Below are 25882 nucleotides of genomic sequence, written 5' to 3'. Positions count from 1 at the left end.
AATATACGAATTTTGACCATTTTATTATTTTTGTTTATTGAATAGTCTCCCTTCACTGTCCTATTTTGCATGTTTTAAAATGATAATTGCCATCTTTTATTTTTTTCCCTTAGGGACAGGCTTCTTTGAAAAGGTTTAACTCCTTGTAAACCTGAATCGTGGCCTTTCCTTTATGAATTAGACCTTATTTTGGCTACACATCATAAATGTTCTGGTCTGTGTTATTTAAAAGGGAAATAAAAGGCAGATGCACTGCAGAATTCAAATACTTTAGAATACCAAACTGTATCCTAGAGGTTTGGCTGTTTAAGAAATTGGCCAAAAAATGGTTTGATAGAGGTTGGGCTGGTACCGTCTTTATAATTTTTAGAAAATTGAAGATGTCTATGTATTCTTGGTCCTTTTCAACTCAGAAAAAGATGTACTTTGCGAAATTATGATTAATAGTGTAGACACTATCACATGAACAATATAACATACTGTCTGTGCAGGGAATATGAAAGAGTAATCATCAAAAATTTGACATACAGATATGTGTGAACATGCGTGTCTGTTTATGCAATAGCTAAGGTATGGCTCCCACAGCAGATGTCTTTAGATTTCCTGAATTTTATGCATTTATAGCTTTAGAAAAGATTTTTTCACTTTCTAGTAATCAAAGAAAAAATTATCCTTTACACTTATAAAATGTAGTCAGTAGCGGAAGTATTGGGAGCGTAATGAAAGAAGGTTTCCTTTCAGGTTTTTTGTTGACCCCTCACTGAAGCAAAACAGGTCTATACTATAGCATAGAAACTTTTAGGGTCAGTTAGTACATTTTACAGTCTTTTCATAATTTTTATATTCATACCTCTTCATATGTTAGTATCCAGAATTGAACTGTAATTAAATTCTATCTTACTGCAGAGTATATGGAAAATCATGGACATTATACTCTAGTTACATTTTTGTTCGAATTTTATTTTATTTTTTTTATACAGTAGGTTCTTATTAGTCATCAATTTTATACACATCAGTGTATACATGTCAATCCCAATCTCCCAGTTCATCACACCATCCCCCCACCCCCCACTGCTTTCCCCCCTTGGTGTCCATACGTTTGTTCTTTACATCTGTGTTTCTATTTCTGCCCTGCAAACTGGTTCATCTGTACCATTTTTCTAGCTTCCACATATATGCGTTAATATACGATATTTGTTTTTCTCTTCCCGACTTACTTCACTCTGTATGACAGTCTCTAGATTCATCCAGGTCTCTACAAATGACCCAATTTCGTTCCTTTTTATGGCTGAGTAATATTCCGTTGTATATATGTACCACATCTTCTTTATCCATTCGTCTGTCGATGGGCATTTAGGTTGCTTCCATGACCTGGCTATTGTAAATAGCGCTGCAGTGAACATTGGGGTGCATGTGTCTTTTGTTTTTTTTTGTTTGTTTTTTTTTTTTTTTGCATGTGTCTTTTTGAATTATGGTTTTCTCTGGGTATATGCCCAGTAGTGGGATTGCTGGGTCATATGGTAATTCTATTTTTCGTGTTTTAAGGAACTTCCATACTGTTCTCCATAGTGGCTATATCAATTTACATTTCCACCAACAGTGCAAGAGGGTTCCCTTTTCTCCACACCCTCTCCAGCATTTGTTGTTTGTAGATTTTCTGATGATGCCCATTCTAACTGGTGTGAGGTGATACCTCATTGTAGTTTTGATTTGTATTTCTCTAATAATTAGTGATGTTGAGCAGCTTTTCATGTGCTTCTTGGCCATCTGTATGTCCTCTTTGGAGAAATGTCTGTTTAGGTTTTCTGCCCATTTTTTGATTGGGTTGTTTGTTTGTTTTTTAATATTGAGCTGCATGAGCTGTTTATATATTTTGGAGATTAACCCTTTGTCCATTGATTCGTTTGCAAATATTTTCTCCCATTCTGAGGGTTGTCTTTTCATCTTGTTTGTAGTTTCCTTTGCTGTGCAAAAGCTTTTAAGTTTCATTAGGTCCCATTTGTTTATTTTTGTTTGTATTTCCATTACTCTAGGAGGTGGATCAAAGAAGATCTTGCTGTTACTTATGTCAAAGAGTGTTCTTCCTATGTTTTCCTCTAAGAGTTTTATAGTGTCTGGTCTTACATTTAGGTCTCTAATCCATTTTGAGTTTATTTTCGTGTACGGTGTTAGGGAGTGTTCTAATTTCATTCTTTTACATGTAGCTGTCCAGTTTTCCCAGCACCACTTATTGAAGAGACTGTCTTTTCTCCATTGTATATCCTTGCCTCCTTTGTCATAGATTAGTTGACCATAGGTGCGTGGGTTTATCTCTGGGCTTTCTATCTTGTTCCATTGATCTATATTTCTGTTTTTGTGGCAGTACCATACTGTCTTGATTACTGTAGCTTTGTAGTATAGTCTGATGTCAGGGAGTCTGATTCCTCCAGCTCCGTTTTTTTCCCTCAGTACTGCTTTGGCTATTCGGGGTCTTTTGTGTCTCCATACAAATTTTAAGATTTTTTGTTCTACTCCTGTAAAAAAAATGCCATTGGTAATTTGATAGGGATTGCATTGAATCTGTAGATTGCTTTTGGTAGTATAGTCATTTTCACAATATTGATTCTTCCAATCCAAGAACATGGTATAATCTCTCCAACTGTTGGTATCATCTTTAATTTCTTTCAACAGTATCTTATAATTTTCTGCCTATAGGTCTTTTGCCTCCCTAGGTAGGTTTATTCCTAGGTATTTTATTCTTTTTGTTGCAATGGTAAATGGGAGTGTTTCCTTAATTTCTCTTTCAGATTTTTCATCATTAGTGTATAGGAATGCAAGAGATTTCTGTGCATTAATTTTGTATCCTGCAACTTTACCAAATTCATTGATTAGTTCTAGTAGTTTTCTGGTGGCAATTTTAGGATTCTGTATGTGTAGTATCATGTCATCTGCAAACAGTGACAGTTTTACTTCTCCTTTTCCAATTGTATTCCTTCTATTTCTTTTTCTTCTCTGATTGCCATGGCTAGGACTTCCAAAACTATGTTGAATAATAGTGGTGAGAGTGGACGTCCTTGTCTTGTTCCTGATCTTAGAGGAAATGCTTTCAGTTTTTCACCATTGAGAATGATGTTTGCTGTGGGTTTGTCGTATATGACCTTTATTACGTTGAGGTAGATTCCCTCTATGCCCACTTTCTGGACAGTTTTTATCATAAATGGGTGTTGAATTTTGTCAAAAGCTTTTTCTGCATCTGTTGAGATGATCATATGGTTTTTCTTCTTCAATTTGTTAATATGGTGTATCACATTGATTGATTTCCGTATATTGAAGAATCCTTGCATCCCTGGGATAAATCCCACTTGATCGTGGTGTATGATCCTTTTAATGTGTTATTGGATTCTGTTTGCTAGTATTTTGTTGAGGATTTTTGCATCTATATTCATCAGTGATATTGGTCTGTGATTTTCTTTTTTTTGTAGTATCTTTGTCTGGTTTTGGTATCAGGGTGATGGTGGCCTCATAGAATGAGTTTGGGAGCTTTACTTCCTCTGCAATTGTTTGGAAGAGTTTGAGAAGGATGGGTGTTAGCTCTTCTCTAAATGTTTGATAGAATTCACCTGTGAAGCCATCTGGTCCTGGACTTGTTTGTTGGAAGATTTTTAATCACAGTTTCAATTTCATTACTTGTGATTGGTCTGTTCATATTTTCTGTTTCTTCCTGGTTCAGTCTTGGAAGGTTATACCTTTCTAAGAATTCGTCCATTTCTTCCAGGTTGTCCATTTTATTGGCATAGAGTTGTTTGTAGTAGTCTCTTATGATGCTTTGTATTTCTGCAGTGTCCGTTGTAACTTCTCCCTTTTCATTTCTAATTGTATTGATTTGAGTCCTCTCCCTCTTTTTCTTGATGAGTCTGGCTAATGGTTTATCAATTTTGTTTATCTTCTCAAAGAACCAGTTTTTAGTTTTATTGATCTTTGCTATTGTTTTCTTTGTTTCTATTTCATTTATTTCTGCTCTGATCTTTATGATTTCTTTTCTTCTGCTAACTTTGGGTTTTGTTTGTTTTTCTTTTTCTAGTTCCTTTAAGTGTAACGTTAGATTGTTTATTTGAGATTTTTCTTGTTTCTTGAGGTAAGCTTGTATAGCTATAAGCTTCCTTCTTAGAACTGCTTTTGCTGCATCCCATAGGTTTTGGATTGTTGTGTTTTCATTGTCATTTGTCTCTAGGTATTTTTTGATTTCCTCTTGGATTTCTTCAGTGATCTCTTGGTTATTTAGTAACGTATTGTTTAGCCTCCTTGTGTTTGTGCTTTTTACATTTTTTTCCCTGTAATTGATTTCTAATCTCATAGCGTTGTGGTCAGAAAAGATGCTTGATATGATTTCAGTTTTCTTAAATTGACTGAGGCTTGATTTGTGACCCAAGACGTGATCTATCCTGGAGAATGTTCCGTGCACACTTGAGAAGAAAGTGTAATCTGTGGTTTTTGGATGGAATGTCCTATAAATATCAATTAAATCTATGTGGTCTATTGTTGCATTTAAAGCTTGTGTTTCCTTATTAATTTTCTGTTTGGATGATGTGTCCATTGGTGTAAGTGAGGTTAAAGTCCCCCACTATTGTGTTACTGTTGATTCCCTGTTTTAGAGCTGTTAGCAGTTGCCTTATGTGTTGAGGTGCTCCTATGTTGGGTGCATATATATTTATAATTGTTATATCTTCTTCTTGGATTGATCCCTTGATCATTGTGTAGTGTCCTTCCTTGTCTCTTGTAACACTCTTTATTTTAAAGTCTATTTTATCTGATATGAGTATTGCTACTCCAGCTTTCTTTTGTTTTCTTTTTGCATGGAATATATTTTTCCATCCCCTCACTTTCAGTCTGAATGTGTCCCTAGGTCTGAAGTGTGTCTCTTGTAGACAGCATATATATGTGTCTTGTTTTTGTATCCGTTCAGCAAGCCTGTGTCTTTTGGTTGGAGCATTTAGTCCATTCACGTTTAAGGTAATTATCGATGTGTATGTTCCTGTTACCATTTTCTTAATTGTTTTGGGTTTGTCTTTATAGGTCCTTTTCTTTTCTTGTGTTTCCCACTTAGAGAAGTTCCTTTAGCATTTGTTGTAGAGCTGGTTTGATGATGCTGAATTCTCTTAGCTTTTGCTTGTCTTTAAAGCTTTTGATTTCTCCATCAAATCTGAATGAAATCTTTGCTGCGTAGAGTAATCTTGGTTGTAGGTTCTTCCCTTTCATCACTTTAAGTATATCATGCCACTCCCTTCTGGCTTGTAGATTTTCTGCTGAGAAATCAGCTGTTAACCTTACGGGAGTTCCCTTGTATTTTATTTGTCATTTTTCCCTTGCTGCTTTCAATAATTTTTCTTTGTCTTTAATTTTTGCCAATTTGATTACTATGTGTCTCGGCGTGTTTCTCCTTGGGTTTATCCTGTATGGGACTCTCTGCACTTCCTGGACTTGGGTGGCTATTTCCTTTCCCATGTTAGGGAAGTTTTCAACTATCATCTCTTCAAATATTTTCTCGGGTCCTTTCTCTCTCTCCTCCTCTGGTACCCCTGTAATGTGAATGTTGTTGTGTTTAATGTTGTCCCAGAGGTCTCTTAGGCTGTCTTCATTTCTTTTCATTCTTTTTTCTTTATTCTGTTCTGCAGCAGTGAATTCCACCATTCTGCCTTCCAGGTCACTTATCCGTTCTTTTGCCTCAGTTATTCTGCTATTGATTCCTTGTAGTGTATTCTTCATTTCAGTTATTGTGTTGTTCATCTCTGTTTGTTTGTTCTTTAATTCCTCTCGGTCTTTGTTAAACATTTCTTGCATCTTCTGGATCTTTGCCTCCATTCTTTTTCCGAGGTCCTGGATCATCTTCACTATCATTATTCTGAATTCTCTTTCTGGAAGGTTGCCTATCTCCACTTCATTTAGTTGTTTTTCTGGGGTTTTATCTTGTTCCTTCATCTGGTACATAGCCCTCTGCCTTTTCATCTTGTCTATCTTTCTGTGAATGTGGTTTTTGTTCCACAGGCTGCAGGATTGTAGTTCTTCTTGCTTCTGCTGTCTGCCCTGTGGTGGATGAGGCTAGCTCTCTAGTTACGTTTTAAACCAAATTTAACATTGTGTCAATTTGGGCAAGGTAGTTTCTAAGCTGATCCGTGTAATGAGGATAATAGCACCTACCTTAATAAGGTTGACGTGTGTGTGTAAAGTGAGATATGCATGCACAGTGCATAGCCTGACGCTGCTGTTGTAGTGTATTCTGTATGCATAGGGACCATGTTTCTTATTTGCTGTTGTACGTTCCAAGTGTCTACTACAGTGCCTAACATACAGTAGGCACTTTAATATGTGTTAAATGTTAATGAAAGAACAAAGGAGTGAGACTGTAGGAAAACAATTAATTATGCCACTTTCTCTGTCCTTCTTCATCTTGATTTTAGTTGAGGGAGGCATAGGAAGCCAGTTTAAAAATTAACAGTAGGAAGATTCTAATCCTAGTACACATTCAGCCTTTTTCTGTGACACTGAACAATTAGTGATTTTTTTAAAAAAATGCATACTCTGGAATAGATTTGCCGCAACAGAGGACCATAGTTGATCCTGATTTTTTGCCTACTAATTAGGAGAGGAGATTGTAAATTCTGATCTGCAGTTTGGATGGAGAGAAGAAGACCAATTTTGTCAGGACTTATACCCTTATACTAACCTTTCTTGATATGAAATACATACCTTCTGGAATGGTATAGCCAAGGACTAGAAATCACCGGCTTCTAAATTTTGATGTTAAAATAAAATCCGAAGACAATAGGAATAAAGTCTAGGAAAGAACTTTTTTTCAAAACCATCCATTCATTCAAGAAACTTAGATATTTATATATCTAGAAATGTATTTATCAATTAAAGTAATATACCTACAGAAAAGCAAAGCACACAAATCATAAATGTACAATAAAGTAAATTTTCACAAAGTGAATATACATGGGTGACCATCACACAGATGGAGTTACAGAATATTACTAGCTCTTCAGGGACCCTTCTTATAGCTCCTCCTAGTGTCTGTACCTTCCTCTCAAAGGTAACCTGTATTCTTGTGAGCACAGTAGATTTAGTTTTGCTTTTTTTTTTTTTTTTTTGAATTTCATATAAATAGACTTATAACAATTTTTGTACCTTTTTGAGCCTGACTTCTTTTTCTAGTAATCAACATTATTGCATATGTAATGATAATTTGTTCACTTTCATTACTGAATAGCACTCTATTGTATGATTATTCTATAATTTATCTGATCCTTTGACAGTGGTCATTTGAGTTTCTGATTGGGGTTATTATGTCTGATGATGCTGTGGACATTGTTGTAGATGTCTTTTGGTACCCATGTATACACATTTGTGGGGGTATAGCATTCTGACTACTTTTGAACATGTGCAGTAATAATCTCAAGTCAACAAGCATGTGTTTTAAACTGTTGTCAATGGTTTATCAGTATCACTATATTCTCAGGTGTACTTTCATTAAGGAAAAGTCTTGGGCCTTCCCGTACCACCTAATTGCATGATGTTGCTTCTGAGGCTATTCCATTCCACAGGCTGAATCAATTAATTTAGAGAGAGGTCCACTGGACCTAACTTTTACAGGGAAATATTTTTTTCTACTCATATTTTCCTTGTGATGGGAACTAAGTAGTACAATTCTGGTCTCTCTCTACCAAGTTTAATCCTTTGATTCCTCAACAGTTACTTGGAAATTTTTATTTCTAGGGTGTTAGGAATCAATATAGAGCCCAGCTTTAAAATTGCAAAGTCTATTGGCTTAGTAACTTTCTTTTTTAACTGAAAATCACCTATTTTTCCATAGGTTGTTAATTCCATGGGGGCAAGAACTTAGTTTGAGAGGCCTCCTGAAATGTAACTTATTCATCTTCCTCATATCCTTCCCCACTAAAAATCTCTTTGGCCCTCTCTGCTATAGTCAAGCTTCCCTACCAGAAACCATTGATGGTCACTTCTTGGGGATCTGATCTCTCAGTGCCAAACACCTGTCCTGAACAGTGGTTAGCATATAGGTAACTGGACCCCTTCCTAGATAAATGAACTACACACTAAATGTTGCATACCTTTTCAAGAATAGGACCCAAGGAGAACAGGTGAAGACATCCTATTATGGATAGTTATAATCTATGGCTTTTTAAATTTCATTTTAGGTAAGGGGATAAGGGGGGGAAAGTCCCATTTACTTTTATTGGCTTTTTTTTTCTTTCTTCTTTTTTTTTAAAGTCTCATTAGGATTGGAAAGAGCATTTCAAAAGATGAGAGAAAATTAATAACTTCTGATTAATATCAGATTTCTTTCTTCCTGCAAAGAATTTTCAAATGACCTCAGAGAACTGACAACCTTAACATCTTTGGCAGAAGTTTTGTGGAGAAAAAAGATCTTCACTGCTTATAATTTGAGGTGGGGGGTGAGAAGTAATGGGGGGGTGCAATGGCAAAAACTGTGTGATTTCATCTCATGTACAAGCTGCTTTCCATGATCACTTGGCATTTTCCATGGGAGATGTTCGGCCCCAAACAGTCTTTGATGGATTGTTTGCATGCTTTCTGGGCTGCCCTACCTTGGGAAGTGTAGATTCTAGGACAGATTTCTCTCTTTCCTTTTGTATCTTTGCCTTGATGGTAGTAGGAACCATTTTTATATATATACATATACTTCTCATGTTTTTCTTTTGTTTGTTGTGGCACCCACTTGTTTGTTTTTTCTAAGTTACTGGGCAGCTGCCGCCACCTAGCCTGGCGGTAACATAGGATACCCCTCAAAGCTGAGCTATTATCCCTCACTAAGCCATAGTTTAAGCAAAACTAAATGTACTACTTGAGGGGTAGAACATATATAAAACATAAAATTTACCATTTTAAACGTTTTTAAGTGTACAGTTCAGTTGCATTAAGTACATTCATATTATTGCACAACCACCATCACCATCCATCTCCAAAACTTTTTCATCTTCCCAAACTGTACCCATTAGACAATAACTCTCCATGCTCCCTTACCCTCACCCCTGGCATCAGTCCCTGGAAACCACCATTCTACTGAATTTGAATACTCTAGGTCCCTCATATAAGTGGAATCATAGGATATTTCTCCTTTTGTGTCTGTCTTACTTTATTTAGCATAATATATTCAAGGTTCATCCGTGTTGTACGTAGCATATGTCAGAATTTTTTTTAAGGTGGAATAATATTTAATTGTATGTGTATACCACATCTATCCATCCATCGGTGGGCATTTGGGTTATTTCCACCTTTTGCCTATTTTGAATAATGCTGCTCTGAACATTGGTGTACAAGTATCTATTTGAAGTTCTGCTTTTAATTCTTTTGGGTATATACCCAGAAGTGGAATTGGTAGATCATGTAGTAATTGTACATTTAATTTTGGAGATATTGCCATACTGTTTTCCACAGTGGCTGCACCATTTTATATTTCCACCAGCAACATACAAGGGTTCAAATTTTCCCACATCCTCACCAACACTTGTTATTTTTTGTTTTTTTGATAATAGGCATCCTGATGGGTGTGAAGTGGTATCATTACGGTTTTGATTTGCATTTCCCTAATGATTAGTAATGTTGAGCTTCTTTTATGTGCTTATTGGCTATTTGTATATCTTCTTGGAGATACATATCTTCTTATCTCTTCAAGTCCTTTGCCTGTTTGTAATCAGGTGTTTTATTGTTGAGTTATAGTTCTTTATGTATTCTGGATATTAATCTCTTTGTGAGATGTATGATTAATTATATATATTTTAAAGCAATATAAATATGTATTTGTTTTGAAGGGCCTATTTCAGTTTTACCATATTTGTTAGGGTAAATATTCAGTAATCCACTCTTGAAGCAGTAGTGGTGTTTTGTCCATATTTGTTAGGGCAGATATTCAGTAATCCACTCTTGAAGCAGTAGTGGTGTTTTGTCTAGTGCTTACTCAGTGCCTAGAACTCTTTTTGGTGCTGTACACTTAGGAACTTTTTAAATTCTTGCAAGAATCCTATATGGACATATTTCATCTGTGTTTTCAGTTGAGAAAAAAGAGACACAGAGAGTTTAAGTAACTTCCACTAGTTTGCTTTAAAGGTGGAATATGAGCTTAAACAATCTACCTCCTGAGTCTGTGACCTTACCACAGTATGTGGCTACCTCTCCCATGACTTGCATTGGTGACAAACTGTGTGTGTGCTCTCATCAGATGACACTTTTCACCTCTTAAACATTGTCTTAAAAGGCAATGCATAAGATCAAGTGAGGTGTCTGAAGAAGTTCTTAGCAAAAATTAAACAGACGGTTAAGATTGGAACCTCTTTAAAATTCTTTAAGTTGCATTATGTTTTCCTTTTTTGGAAGTATGTTTTCCATAAAGGTGTGTTCTTTATTTGCGTCTGGCATACTTTTTTTCTAAAATGTTTCCCCTAGTGAAATTTGCTTACTGAGACCATTTTGGGGGTAAAATTTTTTTTTTTTTAACATCTTTATTGGAGTATAATAGCTTTACAATGGTGTATTAGTTTCTGCTTTATAACAAAGTTAATCAGTTATACATGTACATACGTCCCCATGGGGGTAAATTTTTAACCTACATGTTTTTCTCTGTTTTTATTTTAAGCCACTTGTATTCTAGACTTGGTGTATGAGTGGCTTTAACTGATGTCTAGAGACTGAAATTTTATTTTGCTGTTTACCTAAGCCACACTTAATTAGTAATGAGTAAAACATCTGTCAAATTGTATAATACATTCTAGAGCAAAAGGGAATTTTTGCTGCTGCCCACCATTATCACTAATACTGGGCATGGGGGCGGTGTATGTATTTGTGTGTTGTTTTATATATGCACTTGGGGAAAGGGGATGAAAATGTAGATCTCATTTCCTCATTCAAAATTAATGTTACTGGGAATTCCCTGGTGATCCAGTAGTAAGGACTCCTTGCTTCCACTGCAGGGGGCACAGGTTCGATCCTTGGTCGGGGAACTAAGATCCCGCATGCCGCACGGCATGGCGGGGGGTGGGGGGAGAAAAAGATTAATGCTACTAATTGGATAGCTTTTTCCCCCCTTTTCTTTCTCTCCTTGTGTGTGTGTGTGTGTGTGTGTGTGTGTGTGTGTGTGTGTGTGTGTGTGTGTGTGTGTGGGCACGACTGGGAGGTGCTATGTGTAACCAGCAATCTATTCCTAATTGTACACATGGATTTAAAATTTTTTTTGTTAATAGAAATGATGCTTTTTTAAAAATAAATGTATTTTATTTATTTTTGGCTGCTTTGGGTCTTCATTGCTGCGCACATGCTTTCTCTAGTTGCGGTGAGCGGGGGCTACTCTTCGTTGTGGTGCAGGGGCTTCTCCTTGCGGTGGCTTCTCTTGTTGAGGAGCACGGGCTCTAGGAGCGCGGGCTTCAGTAGTTGTGGCATGCGGGCTCAGTAGTTGTGGCTCGCGGGCTCTAGAGTGCAGGCTCAGTAGTTGTGGCGCATGGGCTTATTTGCTCCGCAGCATGTGGGATCTTCCCAGACCAGGGCTCGAACCCATGTCCCCTGCATTGGCAGGCGGATTCTTAACCACTGCACCACCAGGGCAGCCACAAATGATGTTTTATTGTATATCTTCGTATACAAATTTTTGCATAGTCACAGTTGTGTACCTATATAATAAATTTCCAGTATAGAAATGGCTAGGAATTCAAAGAAATGCACATCTTGAATTATAATAGACACTGCCAAATGCCTTCCAAAAAGATTGCACAAATTTAAACTCCCAACAGTGCGTGAGAATTCCTGTTTCTCTACTTGTACGTCAACAATGGGTATTATCAAACTTTAAATCTACAGCAATGATTCTTTTTTTCAATATAAATTTACTTATTTATTTCTTTTTGGCTGTGTTGGGTCTTCGTTGCTGCGCGTGGGCTTTCTCTAGTTGCGGTGAGCGGGGGCTACTCTTCGTTGCAGTGCGCGGGCTTCTCATTGTGGTGGCTTCTCTTGTTGCGGAGCATAGGCTCTAGGTGCGTGGGCTCAGTAGTTGTGGCACATGGCCTTAGTTGCTTCACGGCATGTGGGATCTTCCCAGACCAGAGATCGAACCCGTGTCCCCTGCATGGGCAGGCGGACTCTTAACCACTGCGCCACCAGGGAAGTCCCAACAGTTCTTAAATGATTGTTGTAAGAACATAAGAGCTATGCCAGGAAGCTGGCCGTAGAGTGTCTTATGTGTCACCTCCGTTGAATGTTTTTTGATAAGTTTGTCACCACCAGGTTCTGTGGCAGTTAGGGTCAGACCAGCAACTTGATCAGGAGATGAGTGCTTCTCTGATTGTGGCCTTTTTTGTTTTGATATAATTTCAATTTACAGAAGAATTGCAAGAATATTACAAAGAAGTTCAGCCAGATACTTCAGTCATTAAGATTTTACCACATTTGCATTATCCTTCTGTGTATCTATACAGAAACATGCGCGCGCGCGCGCGCGCACACACACACACACGCGCACACACACACACACACACACACACACATATATATACACACACACACACACACACACACACACATACTTATTTTCCCTGAACCCTTTGAAGGTAATTAGGCATCATGCCCTTTTCTCCCTAAACACTACAGTTGAGTGTTTCTAAAAAATAAGGACATTCTCTTATTGAACCCCTGTACAGCTGTCAAAACCAGAAATTAAAATTGATATCCTATTTTCTAATCTACCATTTTATGCAGATTTTGTTAGTTGTCTAAATAATGTCCTTTTATAGCAGAGTAAATTCTGGATAGTCTTGTTGTATTCAGTGATCATGTATCTTTAGTCCCTTCTAATCTGGGCCAGTTTCTCAGTTTTTTGCTTGTTTTTCACAGCCTTGATGCTCTTAAAAGTATAGTCCACTTATTTTGTTGATGGTTCCACAATTTACATATGTTATGTTTCCTCATGTTTAGATTCAAGTTCTGTGTTTTTTTGTCAGTGATATCACAGAAGTGATATTGTGCTCTTATGCATCATGTTAGGAGGCATTTGATGTCAATTTGTCCTATTCAGTCTCTTGACATGAAATTGGAGTAGTTTGCTCAGTGTCTCATTGCTCCCTCTTGTTGAGCCATAGGTTTTGAGACATATACTTTTCATATAAGATCTTTATATGTGATGTTAATGGATGCCAGTGTTCTCATAACTCAGTTGTGCTAACTGGGTGGTGAGGCTTATGGCTGTTGCAGATTTAGTTGGGGGAAATCCCTCCTCAGGTATGGATTTTAGGAAAGACATCTTTACCCTAACCTGGTAATAATAATATTGGAGATACCTAAAAAGCCAGATGCTGAGAATAGCTGGAAATGATGGTCCCAGTCACTCATTCTTTGTATCTTTCCACTCTTCCTGCTTCTTTACACAAACTGCTGACAAACTGTTACAGAGTTAAGTTTGTTGCTGTTGTTGTTTTAATTGAAAAAGAAAAGGTAGAATAAAGGGACTTTAAAAATTAAGCAATCAGTGCTTTTCAAATGTTCTACCCAGTATACTAGTAAGAAGGGGAGCGTGTTTCTCCACCTGATGGGGTCAACTGCAAGCGTGGCATGTCTTTGAAGTCTACCCCATAGGATATTTGTTCTAATAGAAACATGCTTAATAAATGTGATGGTTCCGGAGACAATCATGAGATTGTCTTTGTTACAGTATCCAAGACCACTAGTTACACCCTGACAGGTTTTGAGCATTATTGCCACTAAATATGGTTCTTAAAGTAAGAGTAGTTTCAAAGCTAGAAATTGAAATGCGACAAAGGGTGACATGTCTTGCTCAAAGTTATGTGACTTAATACGTAGGCTGTTTTCTGCCATAGGTATAGAATGAATAAGCTTTTAGAAGTAAAAATGTTACATATTTACTTTAAATATATTTTTTAGATTAGTCAAATATTAATCTTTTAAATCATATTCAATGAGTATAATATTTAAGTTGTTTCTTACATTTTTGTTTTTTTTTTTTTAATTAATTAATTAATTTATTTTTTATTTTATGGCTGTGTTGGGTCTTCGTTTCTGTGCGAGGACTTTCTCCAGTTGTGGCAAGCGGGGGCCACTCTTCATCGCGGTGCGCGGGCCTCTCACTATCGCGGCCTCTCCCGTTGTGGAGCACAGACTCCAGACGCGCAGGCTCAGCAATTGTGGCTCACGGGCCCAGCCGCTCCGCGGCATGTGGGATCTTCCCAGACCAGGGCCCGAACCCGTGTTCCCTGCATTGGCAGGCAGATTCTCAACCACTGCGCCACCAGGGAAGCCCACATTTTTGTTTTTGTAAACTATATAGATAATATTTTTGAACATATGCCATTGTCCATTTGTCTTAGTAGCATGTAAGTTCCATAAGGACATGGATTTTGTGTCTCTTTTGTTCACTGATGTATACCAAGTACCTATATTTGGTACATACTAGGTGAGTGAATGAATCTAGAGACAAAGACGGTATGTTATGTGTGGTCCTTTCTAATTAGCCTCTTCTATTTTTGTGAGTAAATTACTAAACAGCTTCCTAGTACCACTTGCTTTGTTTTCATATTATACTTTAGCAGACTATGGTGATAGTGTATATCACCTATTTGTTTCTTTCTCCTGGTGGAATGATCAGGTATGGATTCTTGAGTGTATGAATCAGGTTTCCTAATTTTCCCATCAGATGTTGTTTAATTTCAGTATCTTGAATCATGTTTCAAGAATTCTAGTACTTTTTTGAACTGTATACTGTTTACAGCAGATTTGGTGCAAAGTTTGGCTTAATTATGAGTTTGAATTGTTCATGCTTTCTTTTCTGCGTTTTTCCTGCAAATACCGCACCAGTGTTTCTTGAGTTAATTTATTGTAATCTCGTTTCTGCATGAAGCAAAAAATTTGTGAAATACAAAAAAATAGAGGAAATTACTTTTAGTTCTACACCCAAGGGCAGAATAGTTTCCCACACGACTTGAGCTTGCTTTTCCATCTAGTTCTATGTTTTTAAACTCGGAAGTTCTAATATCGTTACTAGACAGTAGTCTAGCAGTGTAATTACTAAGTTGTTCTATATTCAAAAAAGTTTTTTCTTATCCTTCCACACCCGCCTTTTGCTTTTTGACTTGGTTTTTCTCGTGTGAATCATCTGTTAGCTAGAAAAGGTGTTAAGACGGTGAAGTTTTGATATTATCATGTTTGTCCTCAATACATTTGGGGTCATATACTTCCTTAACAGATTGGTTAATATAGAAGGAAATGTATCTGTTGTGGGGAAAACAATATTACATCTTCACCATGAGCAAAAAAGAAGTGAAAGAAGTGTGTAAAGTGTATGCAGTTTTTTTACTTATTTGAAAATTCTAATGGATTGGAGGATATCTGGGAACCTCAATACTATTTATAGGTAGGAAGTGCTATGTTTAGTGATTGATGGCAAAATTTAAAAAATCCTCACACTGCCAGGTATATGAAAATAGATTTAGCTATAATAATATTTTCCCTAGCTCGCTCTATTTTGAATAAAAGATCATTGTTATCTTAGAAAGGGAAAGCTAGTGAAGTTAAAGTAAAATGAGTTTGCTAGCCTAAAATTATATTTACAACATAGATACTTTGGACAATGTAAGTTTTCTTGAGCCATAGTGTTATATGAGCATGACTAAGTAATGATGGCTCATAGATTTTCTGTTTTTTTGTTTTTTTTCAAATTTATGTTTGGCTGCGTTGGGTCTTTGTTGCTGCGCACGGGCTTTCTCTAGTTGTGGTGAGCGGGGGCTACTCTTTGTTGTGGTATGCGGGCTTCTCATTGCAGTGGCTTCTCTTGTTGCGGAGCACGGGCTCTAGGCACACGGGCTTCAGTAGTTGTGGCACGTGGGCTCAGTAGTTGGGGCTCGCAGGCTCTAGAGCATAGGCTCAGTAGTTGTGGCACAAGGGCTTAGTTGCTCTGCGGCATGTGGGATCTTCCCGGACCAGGGCTGGAACCCATGTCCCCTGCATTGGCAGGCGGATTCTTAACCACTGCGCCATCAGGGAAGTCTAGCACACAGGTTTTTGTGTTTTGTTCACCAATCCCAATCTGAGGGAAAAGCATACATAGTACAAGAAGAAAAGGGTGTAATCACCTTTATATAAGCTAACCTTTGCTTGATACTTAAAAAAAATCCAGAATTACAACTTTTTTCTTTTAAATATATAACAGGGTTGATTATCACATTTAATCAAAAGTATGCTTTATATAGTGTGCAAAAAATTTGAGAAACCTACTCATGCAAATGAGATATTGACAACCTATAATATCAAAAAGATAAATTGGATAACAATGATTCTTTGTTACAATGAGGAATTAAGTCAGTACTTCATAAAATCAAAGGTGTCCCTAGGGTACTTAAGGATTTAGATTTTTTTGTTTTTGCATTGTTAAATATACCATGCACCTGTTATGAAAAGTGTCTTATGGAAGAGTGGTCTGAACTTGGTTGATCCAATTTATTTCTGGTTTTCAGTTGTCAACACGTCAATAGATATCTTGTTTTAAATATAGATTACAAGGGACTTCCCTGGTGGCTCAGTGGTTAAGAATCCGCCTGCCAATGCAGCGGACACGGGTTCAAGCCCTGGCCTGGGAAGATCCCATGTACCGCGGAGCAACTAAGCCGGTGCACCACAACTACTGAGCCTGTGCTCTAGAGCCCGCGAGTCACAACTACTGAAGCCCGTGCACCTAGAGCCTGTGCTTCGCAACAAGAGAAGCCACCGCAATGAGAAGCCGGCGCACCACAACGAAGAGTAGCCCCTGCTCGCCGCAACTAGAGAAAGCCCGAGTGCAGCAATGAAGACCCAACACAGCCAAAGATAAATAAATAAATAAATAAATTTTCAAAAAAATAGATTACAAGTAAAGATAAAAAATTTGTACCAGCCTGTCTCACCATTCCCTACTGCAAAAGGGAGGGATAGAACTTAATCTTTAAATCATAATCAGTCTCTGAGTAATTGTTAGCTGACTTGTCATTTCTGCTGAAAACTGGTTATTTTGATTGCATAATGTAAATACTACATCATGAATTTTCTTGAGTCACTCATGTTTAAAGATGGGCCTTCTTTCTGTAGTAGATAATTCCTGAAATTTTGTATATTCTATCGATACATCAGATTAGTAGAGGAAAATGGATTTTGATAAGTATGGGATGCATATAGTATCTTGGTATAACAACAGTTTTAAATACGTAGACCTATGAATTTTATTGAATAATTAGAATTTAGTTCAATTATGAGCTTCAGAATTATGCATTGTGAACCTACTAAACACTTTTATGAATTTTCTCAGAAACCTCATTTTCTTATCCTTCCCCCATTCTAATAGATACAGTAACCATTAGGTTTTCTTTTTTTTATTTTTTATTGGCGTATAGTTGATTTACAGTGTTGTGTTAGTTTCAGGTGTACAGCAGAGTGAATCGCTTATACATATACATATATCTGCTCTTTTTTTGTTTTGTTTTGTTTTTAAGATTCTTTTCCCATGTAGGCCATTACAGAGTATTGAGTAGAGTTCCTTGTGCTATACAGCAGATTCTTATTAGTTATCTATTTTATATATATATATAGTAGTGTGTATATGTCAATCCCAACCTCCCAATTTATCCCTCCCCCTTTACCCCCTGGTAACCATAAGTTTGTTTTCTACATCTGTGACTCTACTTCTGTTTTGTAAATAAGTTCATTTGTACCCTTTTATTTTAGATTCCACATATAAGCGATATCATATGATATTTGCAGTAACCATTAGTTTTTAATGGGATAGATAGGAATGTGATGCCATATGCATTAAAGAGAGGATTGAGATTGCACACAATTGGAGATGCTTTATTATATACTGAAGAACCAGTTGAATCTTATTAACATTTATAAGCTTTCTAGCCTTAGGATAGCACCTAGATAGAACACTGCATCATTTTGAAATGCTGTTCAGGCTCAGCAGGCAAATTGCTGAGTTCTCTTGCTCATGTTTTCTATTGGGGCAGGAGTGATATTGCACAAGCATGCTATATGATTGTTGACTTCATCTAATGGGTAGCTCCAAAAAAGAATGTAGACACATATTTTAATCAACATTCAGTTGTTAATCTAATTTTGTAAGCATTTCAGAGCACCAAGAAACAAAATTTGCATTTGAATTTTGAGTGCAGTGGATCTCTTACTAGCCATGTAATAAACTTATGTTAAATTCTGTGTTAGATCCCAAAGGATGCTTGATGGTTGGAGTTATTAGCTAGTTCGAAGGGTTAGTGGCATCGTGATTCTCACTGAAAAGTTTTATTTCATTTGTTAACTGTGTCTCTCTCTAAAATTTTCACTATTTTAAGCCCTTAGCTAGATTCTGGCCACACCTCACTTTGCTTCTCTTTATAAAGTATAACTGCTCTTAAATACATATGTGAAGAAGTAATTTAAAGATTGTCTTAAACTTCCTGGTTTTTGTAAAATATTCTAGTGAGGCAGTTTTATTTTAATCATATGCTGCAGTGGTACATTTAATCAATCTCAAAGGTTCAAAAAAAGTCTTTCCTGTGGAAAAAGATTCAGGAGTAGAGTTTTGCCTTTAACTCCATAATTGGGGTTCACATCATAGATTAGCCAATAGTTCAGTGTTTTAAAACCTATGGTCTTCAGCAGCCTTGCTGATATTACTACTAAATCATTGTGTTTAAAATTGAATATCCTATAGGATAAAATCAATGAGAATTGTTATTAATTTTTCTGACAAAAACTTGGATTATTTGCTCATTTTTAGTGCTATTTCAATTAAAGTCACTTTTCAATACTTTAGAGTTAACTAAAATACCAAAATATTCAAAGTCACAGATGCCCATTGTTTATAAATGGAGTTCATAAACAGTGTCATATAGCATTAAATTACTCAACAAAAGGAAGTACATGAGATTCTAAGACTTTTGTCATCAAAGTTAGTAATTATGTAAAATACCACAAATATAGTAGAGAAATCTTAAGTCAAATTAGGCTTCACAAACCTATAACTGTGATTATGAACAAGTTACTTAAACTATTTATAACTGCAGTCTTTCTTTAAAAAGAAAACAAAATTCTACTGATCATTTTTCTTCAAGTGCTGTGTGCCTCCACCATGTCTTTCAGAAGACCTCATTTCTTATTTCAGAGGAAATATAGGAGGTCATCACATAAGGATTAGTTTCTTCCTCTTATACTTATTTATCTTTATTAATATCACACTTAATATCTTTAGTTATTTTGGCTTAACCATTTATAACTAAAAAACAGTAATAATTACTAACATTTATTGGTCATTTACTGCATTCCAGACATTGTTCTATATGTCTTCTATATGTTAATTAGCACATTTAATCCCTTTAGCAACTCCTTGAGGTCAGTACAACCACTGTGTCCTTTTTACAGATGAAGGAAACTGAGGTGTAGAGAGTCAAATAATTTCAGGGCTGCACAGGAAGTAAATATTGGGTTGGCCAAAAGGTTCGTTCAGTTTTTTCCGTAAGATGGCTCTAGTAGCACTTAGTTGTCTGAAACTTCATTTGAGACAATTTTGTTAGATTGTATGTGACAGCTGTCATATCAGCATGCATTTAAAAAAAGACTTATCAAAATTGGTGAATTTTTGTTTAGCCATTTTAATATTGAAGATGGAAGAAAAACAACAGTTTCAGCATATCATGCTTTATTATTTCAAGAAAGGCAAAAATGCAACTGAAATGCAAAAAAAGATTTGGGCAGTGTATGGAGAAGGTGCTGTGACTGATCGAACACGTCAAAAGTGGTTTGTGTAGTTTTGTGCTGGAGATTCCTCGCTGGACGATGCTCCACGGTTGGGTAGACCAGTTGAAGTTGACAGCGATCAAATCGAGACATTAACTGAGAACAATCAACGTTATACCACGCGGGAGATAGCCGATGTACTCAAAATATCTGAATCAAGCCCTGAAAATCGTTTGTACCAGCTTGGTTATGTTAATCGCTTTCATGTTTGGGTTCCACATAACGCGATAAAAACCTTCTTGACTGCATTTCCGCATGCGATTCTCTACTGAAATATAGTGAAAACGTTCCGCTTTTAAAACAAATTATGACAGGCGATGAAAAGTGGATACTGTACAATAATGTGGAACAGAAGGGATCATGGGGCAAGCGAAATGAACCACCACCAACCACACCAAAGGCCGGTCTTCATCCAAAGAAGGTGATGTCGTGTAATGGTGGGATTGGAAGAGAGTCCTCTGTTATGAGCTCCTTCCGGAAAACCAAACGATTAATTCCAACAAGTACTGCTCCCAATTAGACCAACTGATAGCAACACTGGACAAAAAGCGTCCAGAATTAGTCAATGGAAAATGCATAATCTTCCACCAGGATAACGCAAGGCTGCACGTTTCTCTGATGACCAGGCAAAAACTGTTACAGATTGGCTGGGAAGTTCTGATTCATTCGTGTATTCACCAGACATTGCACCTTTGGTTTTCCATTTATTTTGGTCTTTACAAAATTCTCTTAACCGAAAAAATTTCAATTCCCTGGAAGCCTGTAAAAGGACCTGGAACAGTTCTTTGCTCGAAAAGATAAAAAGTTTTGGGAAGACGGAATTACGAAGTTGCCTGAAAAATGGCAGAAGGTAGTAGAACAAAACGGTGAATATGTTCAATAAAGTTCTTGGTGAAAATGAAAAATGTGTCTTTTATTTCTACTTGAAAAACAAAGGTACTTTTTGGCCAACCCAATACCAAATCATAGATTTGAATTCAGCTAATCTCAGTCTGAGTCTTTCTCTTAACCTGCATGGTGTATGTATTTCTAATTCCAACCTAAATTGTGCTTATCCTTGCTCATGCTTTTCTCTTTGCCCTCTCCCAAACAACTGAAATGCTTCTATGCTAGTACATTTAGCATATTTATTTTTGAAGGGCCATATGCTATAAACTAATTAAGTAGTCAACATCTAGGTTTAAATCTTAACTCTGTTTGTCACTTAATTTACTATGTGACATTGGGCAACTTGCTTTCTACATCTTTAAAATGGGCCAATATGTACCTTCCAGAATTATTTTATAATGATTAAAAAGGGTAAAAAAATGTATAACATAGTGCCTGGCACATGGTAAACACTTGTGAGCGCTACACCACCTCTTGGGCTGTGAGGATTTTTCTGAGTGCTCCAGATTATGTGAGACTGGGGCAGGGGGGTCTTTGGTTAGATGTTTTTAGCAAGGTGTCTCTGGAAGGTACCTGTCATCCTCATCTAATCAGCATGGTACATGCTCAGAGTGGATGTGTCAGGCCTAGTTAGGGTGTGTTGTTTTGTTTAGGAATGGTTTTAAAGAATGTATTTTGTTATAACTGGATATAGGTGTTTACTAGAGCATTTCTTTTTACACCAGACTTTAGTAAGGTTGAAGTATAAGTCATAAAGGAGATTTCATGGTGCCTAAAAAGCTTACTGTGGAGCGTGTCATACAGCCTATTTAATTTTTTTTTCTTATTTTTTCTCTAGAAAATTTGGTGAGCGGCCTCCACCTAAACGACTTACTAGGTAAGCATTATATTAGTCTTTCACCCAAACATTTCATAAAAGTGTTAGATCCTGTCATTTTGGAAACGATATTAGGTGTTCTTTACAAGAAGTTATTCACATAATGCTATCTAGATCATAAGCGTATTTCCATCCTCCCTTCCCCACATCTCCCTTTTTCTCCCTTCAAAAAACAGGGTAAGAGGATACAGTTCAAAGGGAAAAATGAAACCTTTCAAGAATTAATATTGAGTATTATATAGTTAATATAACAAGGGCTACAATGTAAAGATAGTTTCCTATACCTAGCTTCATTAGCCAGTCACAATTTGTTGATCACAACTGGAACTTGAAAGATACTTAAATGCTTTTAGAAAAGAATTTTAAAACAAAATATATTATCCATTTTTAATGAGACTATAAATATTATATTCTAATTATGTAATTTTTTACAGTATGCATTTTAATTACACATGTTAAATTTAAAAGTGTTAGTCTTGAAAATGATTTTAAAAATTTCTAACAATCAGTGATTGTAACATAAAAATAAGACATTCAGTTCCACAGTTACAGTCCTAGAGTTAATGCTACCCTGTGTCGTTAGTATCTTTCAAGAAAATCGTATGCGTGTATAAACATATACCTGTCTTTTTTCTTTTTAAAGTCTGGCATCATACTCTACCATTGTTCTGTTAACTGTAGATCTTCTGCCTTGTTCTCCTTAGTGTCTCCATAGCTTTTCCTTGTCTTCCCACTGCTCCTTATTTAATTCACACTGATGGCCATTTGGGTTATTTCCGCATTATTACTGTTATTAAAAAAGCTGTTTCACTCAAAGAATGGCAGGGGCATGCCAGAAGTAAACACAAATGGAGCCAGTTTGAAGAGGCTTCTTTTAGCCAAATCATGGACACTTTGGTCATCAAAATAAATAATGATAGTAATAGATTAAAACCCATAAAATAAAATGACAGTTTAGAAGTCTACACTGAGTTAAATAAATAATTCGATAAATGGAGGAGAGGAGATAGCTTTTCTTTACAGAAGAATTCCACCTAATAAGTGTAGAAGGAATCATGGAACCAGGAGGGCACATTTTGGCAACCATTACAGTGATAATCGTTTCAGGCCAACATCATCAGTGAATGCTTAAACTACTGGTTTAAAGTCTGATGAGAAACAAAGTGTTTTTATAGTGTCTAAGCATATCTTCACAAAGTATGGTTAATTATAAAGTGAAAAATAGTAACATGACAGTGAAGAAACCTGTCAGACGCCACCTTAATTAAGCGTTCTAAATTAACATCAGCAATAATGGACAAATAAGTATCATATGCATCCTGAGGACATACTATCACTTTTGCAGTCGTTCTTGCCAAAAATGCATAAGCTAAATCTAAGCATAAGGAAACATCAGACAGACACAGATGGAAGGGCATTTCTATAAAATAAACAGCACCTACTCTTCAAAATTTTCAAAATCACAAAAAACGAAGACTGAGGAGTACCAGAGTAAAGGAGACCAGTAAAGACATGACAGCTAAGTTAAACATGACGAATTCAATTGAACCTGGACCAGGAACAAATTTTTCTTGTGCTCTAAAGCTGGAGTTGGCAAACGTTTTCTGTAATAGGCCAGATAATAAAAGTGTTAGGCTTTTTGGGGCACACTGAGTTTGTTTTGACTTTTCAGCTCTGTTCTTGCATCCCCAAATCAGCTGTAGACAATATGTAAATGAATGGTGTGTCTGTGTTCCAGCTCAGATTAATTAAAAAAACAAACAAACTGGAGGCTATTCTGATTTGGCCTGAGGACAGCTATTTCTCTATACTGCTCCATACTCCCACCCCCAATAAAAGGCATTAGAGGGACAGTTGGAAACATATGAATAAAATCTATAGCTAAAAGTATTGTATCAGTGATAATTGCATTGTGATTGTACAAGAGACTGTCTTTTTAGGGAATAAACACAAGTATTTTGGGTAAAGGGACTTTATGTCTATAATGTGCTCTTAAACGGTTTTAAAAACATAATATACAAATATGGTAAAATATTAACACTCGAGAGTCTGGGGGAAATGGGGACTAGGAATTGTTTGTGCTTTCGTAACTTTTCTGTATGCCTGAAATTCAAAATAAAAAAAGAAATTTTAAGGTGTATTTCAGATCAAGTGGGCTGGGAAAATATAACTTATCTCACAGGTCCATGTAAATGTTTTTTCAATTACTTATTTTTATATATCTTGGAATTCTAACTGGAATTGCTTAATTCACATATATAGGCATTTTGAAATTTAAAATTTAATAGATAAATATTTTAATTTCATTACCAGCAGCAATAGGTTCAAGTGACTCCTAATGATAAAATATTTATTCATTCATTCATTCATTTAGGCTGTGTTGGGTCTTAGTTGTGGCACGTGGGATCTTCGTTGAGGCATGCGGGATCTTTTGTTGTGGCTCACGGGCTACTCTCTAGTTCTGGCGTGCAGGTCTTCTCTTTTCTAGTTGTGGCGCACAGGCTCCAGGGCGCATGTGCTCTGTAGTTGTGGCGCACGTGTTCTAGAGCACGTGGGCTCTGTAGTTTGTGGCACACTGGCTCTCTGGTTGAGGCGCGTGAGCTCAGTAGTTGTGGCACGTGGGCTTAGTTGCCCCGCGGCATGTGGGATCCTAGTTCCCTGACCAGGGATTGAACCCATGTCCCCTGCATGGAAGGTGGATTCTTTTTTTTCTTTTTTTTTTTGCTTTACAATGGTGTGTTAGTTTCTGCTTTATAACAAAGTGAATCAGTTATACATATACATATGTTCCCATATCGTTTTCCTCTTGCATCTCCCTCCCTCCCACCCTCCCTATCCCACCCCTCTAGGTGGTCACAAAGCACCGAGCTGATCTCCCTGTGCTATGCGGCTACTTCCCACTAGCTATCTGTTTTACATTTGGTAGTGTATATATGTCCATGCCACTGTCTCACTTTGTCACAGCTTACCCTTCCCCCTCCCCACATCCTCAAGTCCATTCTCTAGTAGGTCTGTCTCTTTATTCCCGTCTTGTGCCTAGGTTCTTCATGAACTTTGTTTTTTTTTTTTCTTAGATTCCATATATATGTGTTAGCATATGGTATTTGTTTTTCTGTTTCTGACTTACTTCACTCTGTATGACAGACTCTTTGGAAGGTGGATTCTTTACCACTGGATCACCAGGGAAGTCTCCGATAAAATATATTTTGATGAATAGTTACTTGCATATGTAAGGAAAATTTCCTTTCCTTTCCTTAAATATATACAATAATATAGTTAGGTCCCATCTACTTTATCATGATTTTCCATTTACCCTTTAAGCAATTTTCCCTGTTTGGAAAATTTTAGTAGCTTTTAAGACTTCTGCTTCTAGCCAAGATGGAGTAACAGGGACTGGAATTACTCTTCATCCTAAAACAACTAAAAACCTGGACAAAATATATGAAACAGTGGTTTTCAAGATGTTGGAGGGCAGGCAAGAAAGGACAGTGATCCTTGAGAGACTGGAGACAAATGAGGTGAGCCCTACAATTGCCTCAGCTTAGTGCCTGGAGAAAGTTTCCAGTACATGATGTAGGGAAGGGGAATCCAGGTGGAGCCTAGTAAGCACCTTGAGTTGTGGAGGTAGAGCTGGGACTATAAGGAGGCTAAGGTGGCCAGAACTCTTAGGGCAGAGAACTGGAGAGGAAAGAGGTATGCAGAGTTCCAGAGATCTACAGAGGGGTCCTCTCTAGTCTTAAGCTGAGTATTAATTACCACCTGTGTGAGGAGACTACCCAAGGTTGGGAGGAAAAACAACCTAAACAATTAGAGGAAAGAATTCCTAGAGCTCCCTCAGTACTATGAATTGTTCCTGTTCCCAATAGCCAAAGTGGAAAAAAATCTCATAATTCACAGTGCATCAACAAGAGTACTCAGAAGGGTTTTGTTTCAGTAGTGGTACAAAATTAGGCCTAGACTAAATGCTGCTCTGATTTCACCCAACAAAACTTAAAAGCAAGATTGAAAGGATAAAACTTTTTCTAAGTAACTGTCCTAAAACAAAGGTCAAGAATATTTAAAGGAATAGAAAAATACGCAACACTCAAAAAGGTGGTGAAATTCATTGTGTCTTAACATCTAATCAAAATAACCAGTCGTAAAAAGAAGTAGGGAAAATATAATTCATAGTAAGAAAAATCAGTCAATTAAAACCAACCCAGAAATCACACGGATGATAGAATTAGACAAAGACATTAAAACAGTTATTACATTTGTCTTCTTTATGTTTAAGAAGCTAAGATCACC

The 25882-nt window shown here is 36.8% G+C and overlaps 1 protein-coding gene across 5 annotated transcripts in view; it reads left to right on the top strand.

The window, feature by feature from the left end:
* The window catches only part of LOC309627373 (recombining binding protein suppressor of hairless), a 120115-nt gene that overhangs the window by 53800 nt on the left and 40433 nt on the right, over positions 1–25882 (top strand). For 4 of the 5 annotated variants that reach the window (XM_082389266.1, XM_082389267.1, XM_082389268.1 and 1 more), the window contains one exon: positions 21557–21595. The exons of the other annotated variant lie outside the window; for it this stretch is intronic. In XM_082389266.1, the coding sequence (XP_082245392.1) occupies positions 21557–21595 (39 nt within the window). The remainder of the gene's footprint in view (positions 1–21556; positions 21596–25882) is intronic. 5 annotated transcript variants of the gene reach the window in all.

This window comes from Balaenoptera borealis, assembly GCF_965194805.1.
Source record: "Balaenoptera borealis genome assembly, chromosome: 4".
Taxonomy (NCBI): Eukaryota; Metazoa; Chordata; class Mammalia; order Artiodactyla; family Balaenopteridae; genus Balaenoptera; species Balaenoptera borealis.
This window is presented reverse-complemented; position numbering and strand designations above follow the sequence as displayed.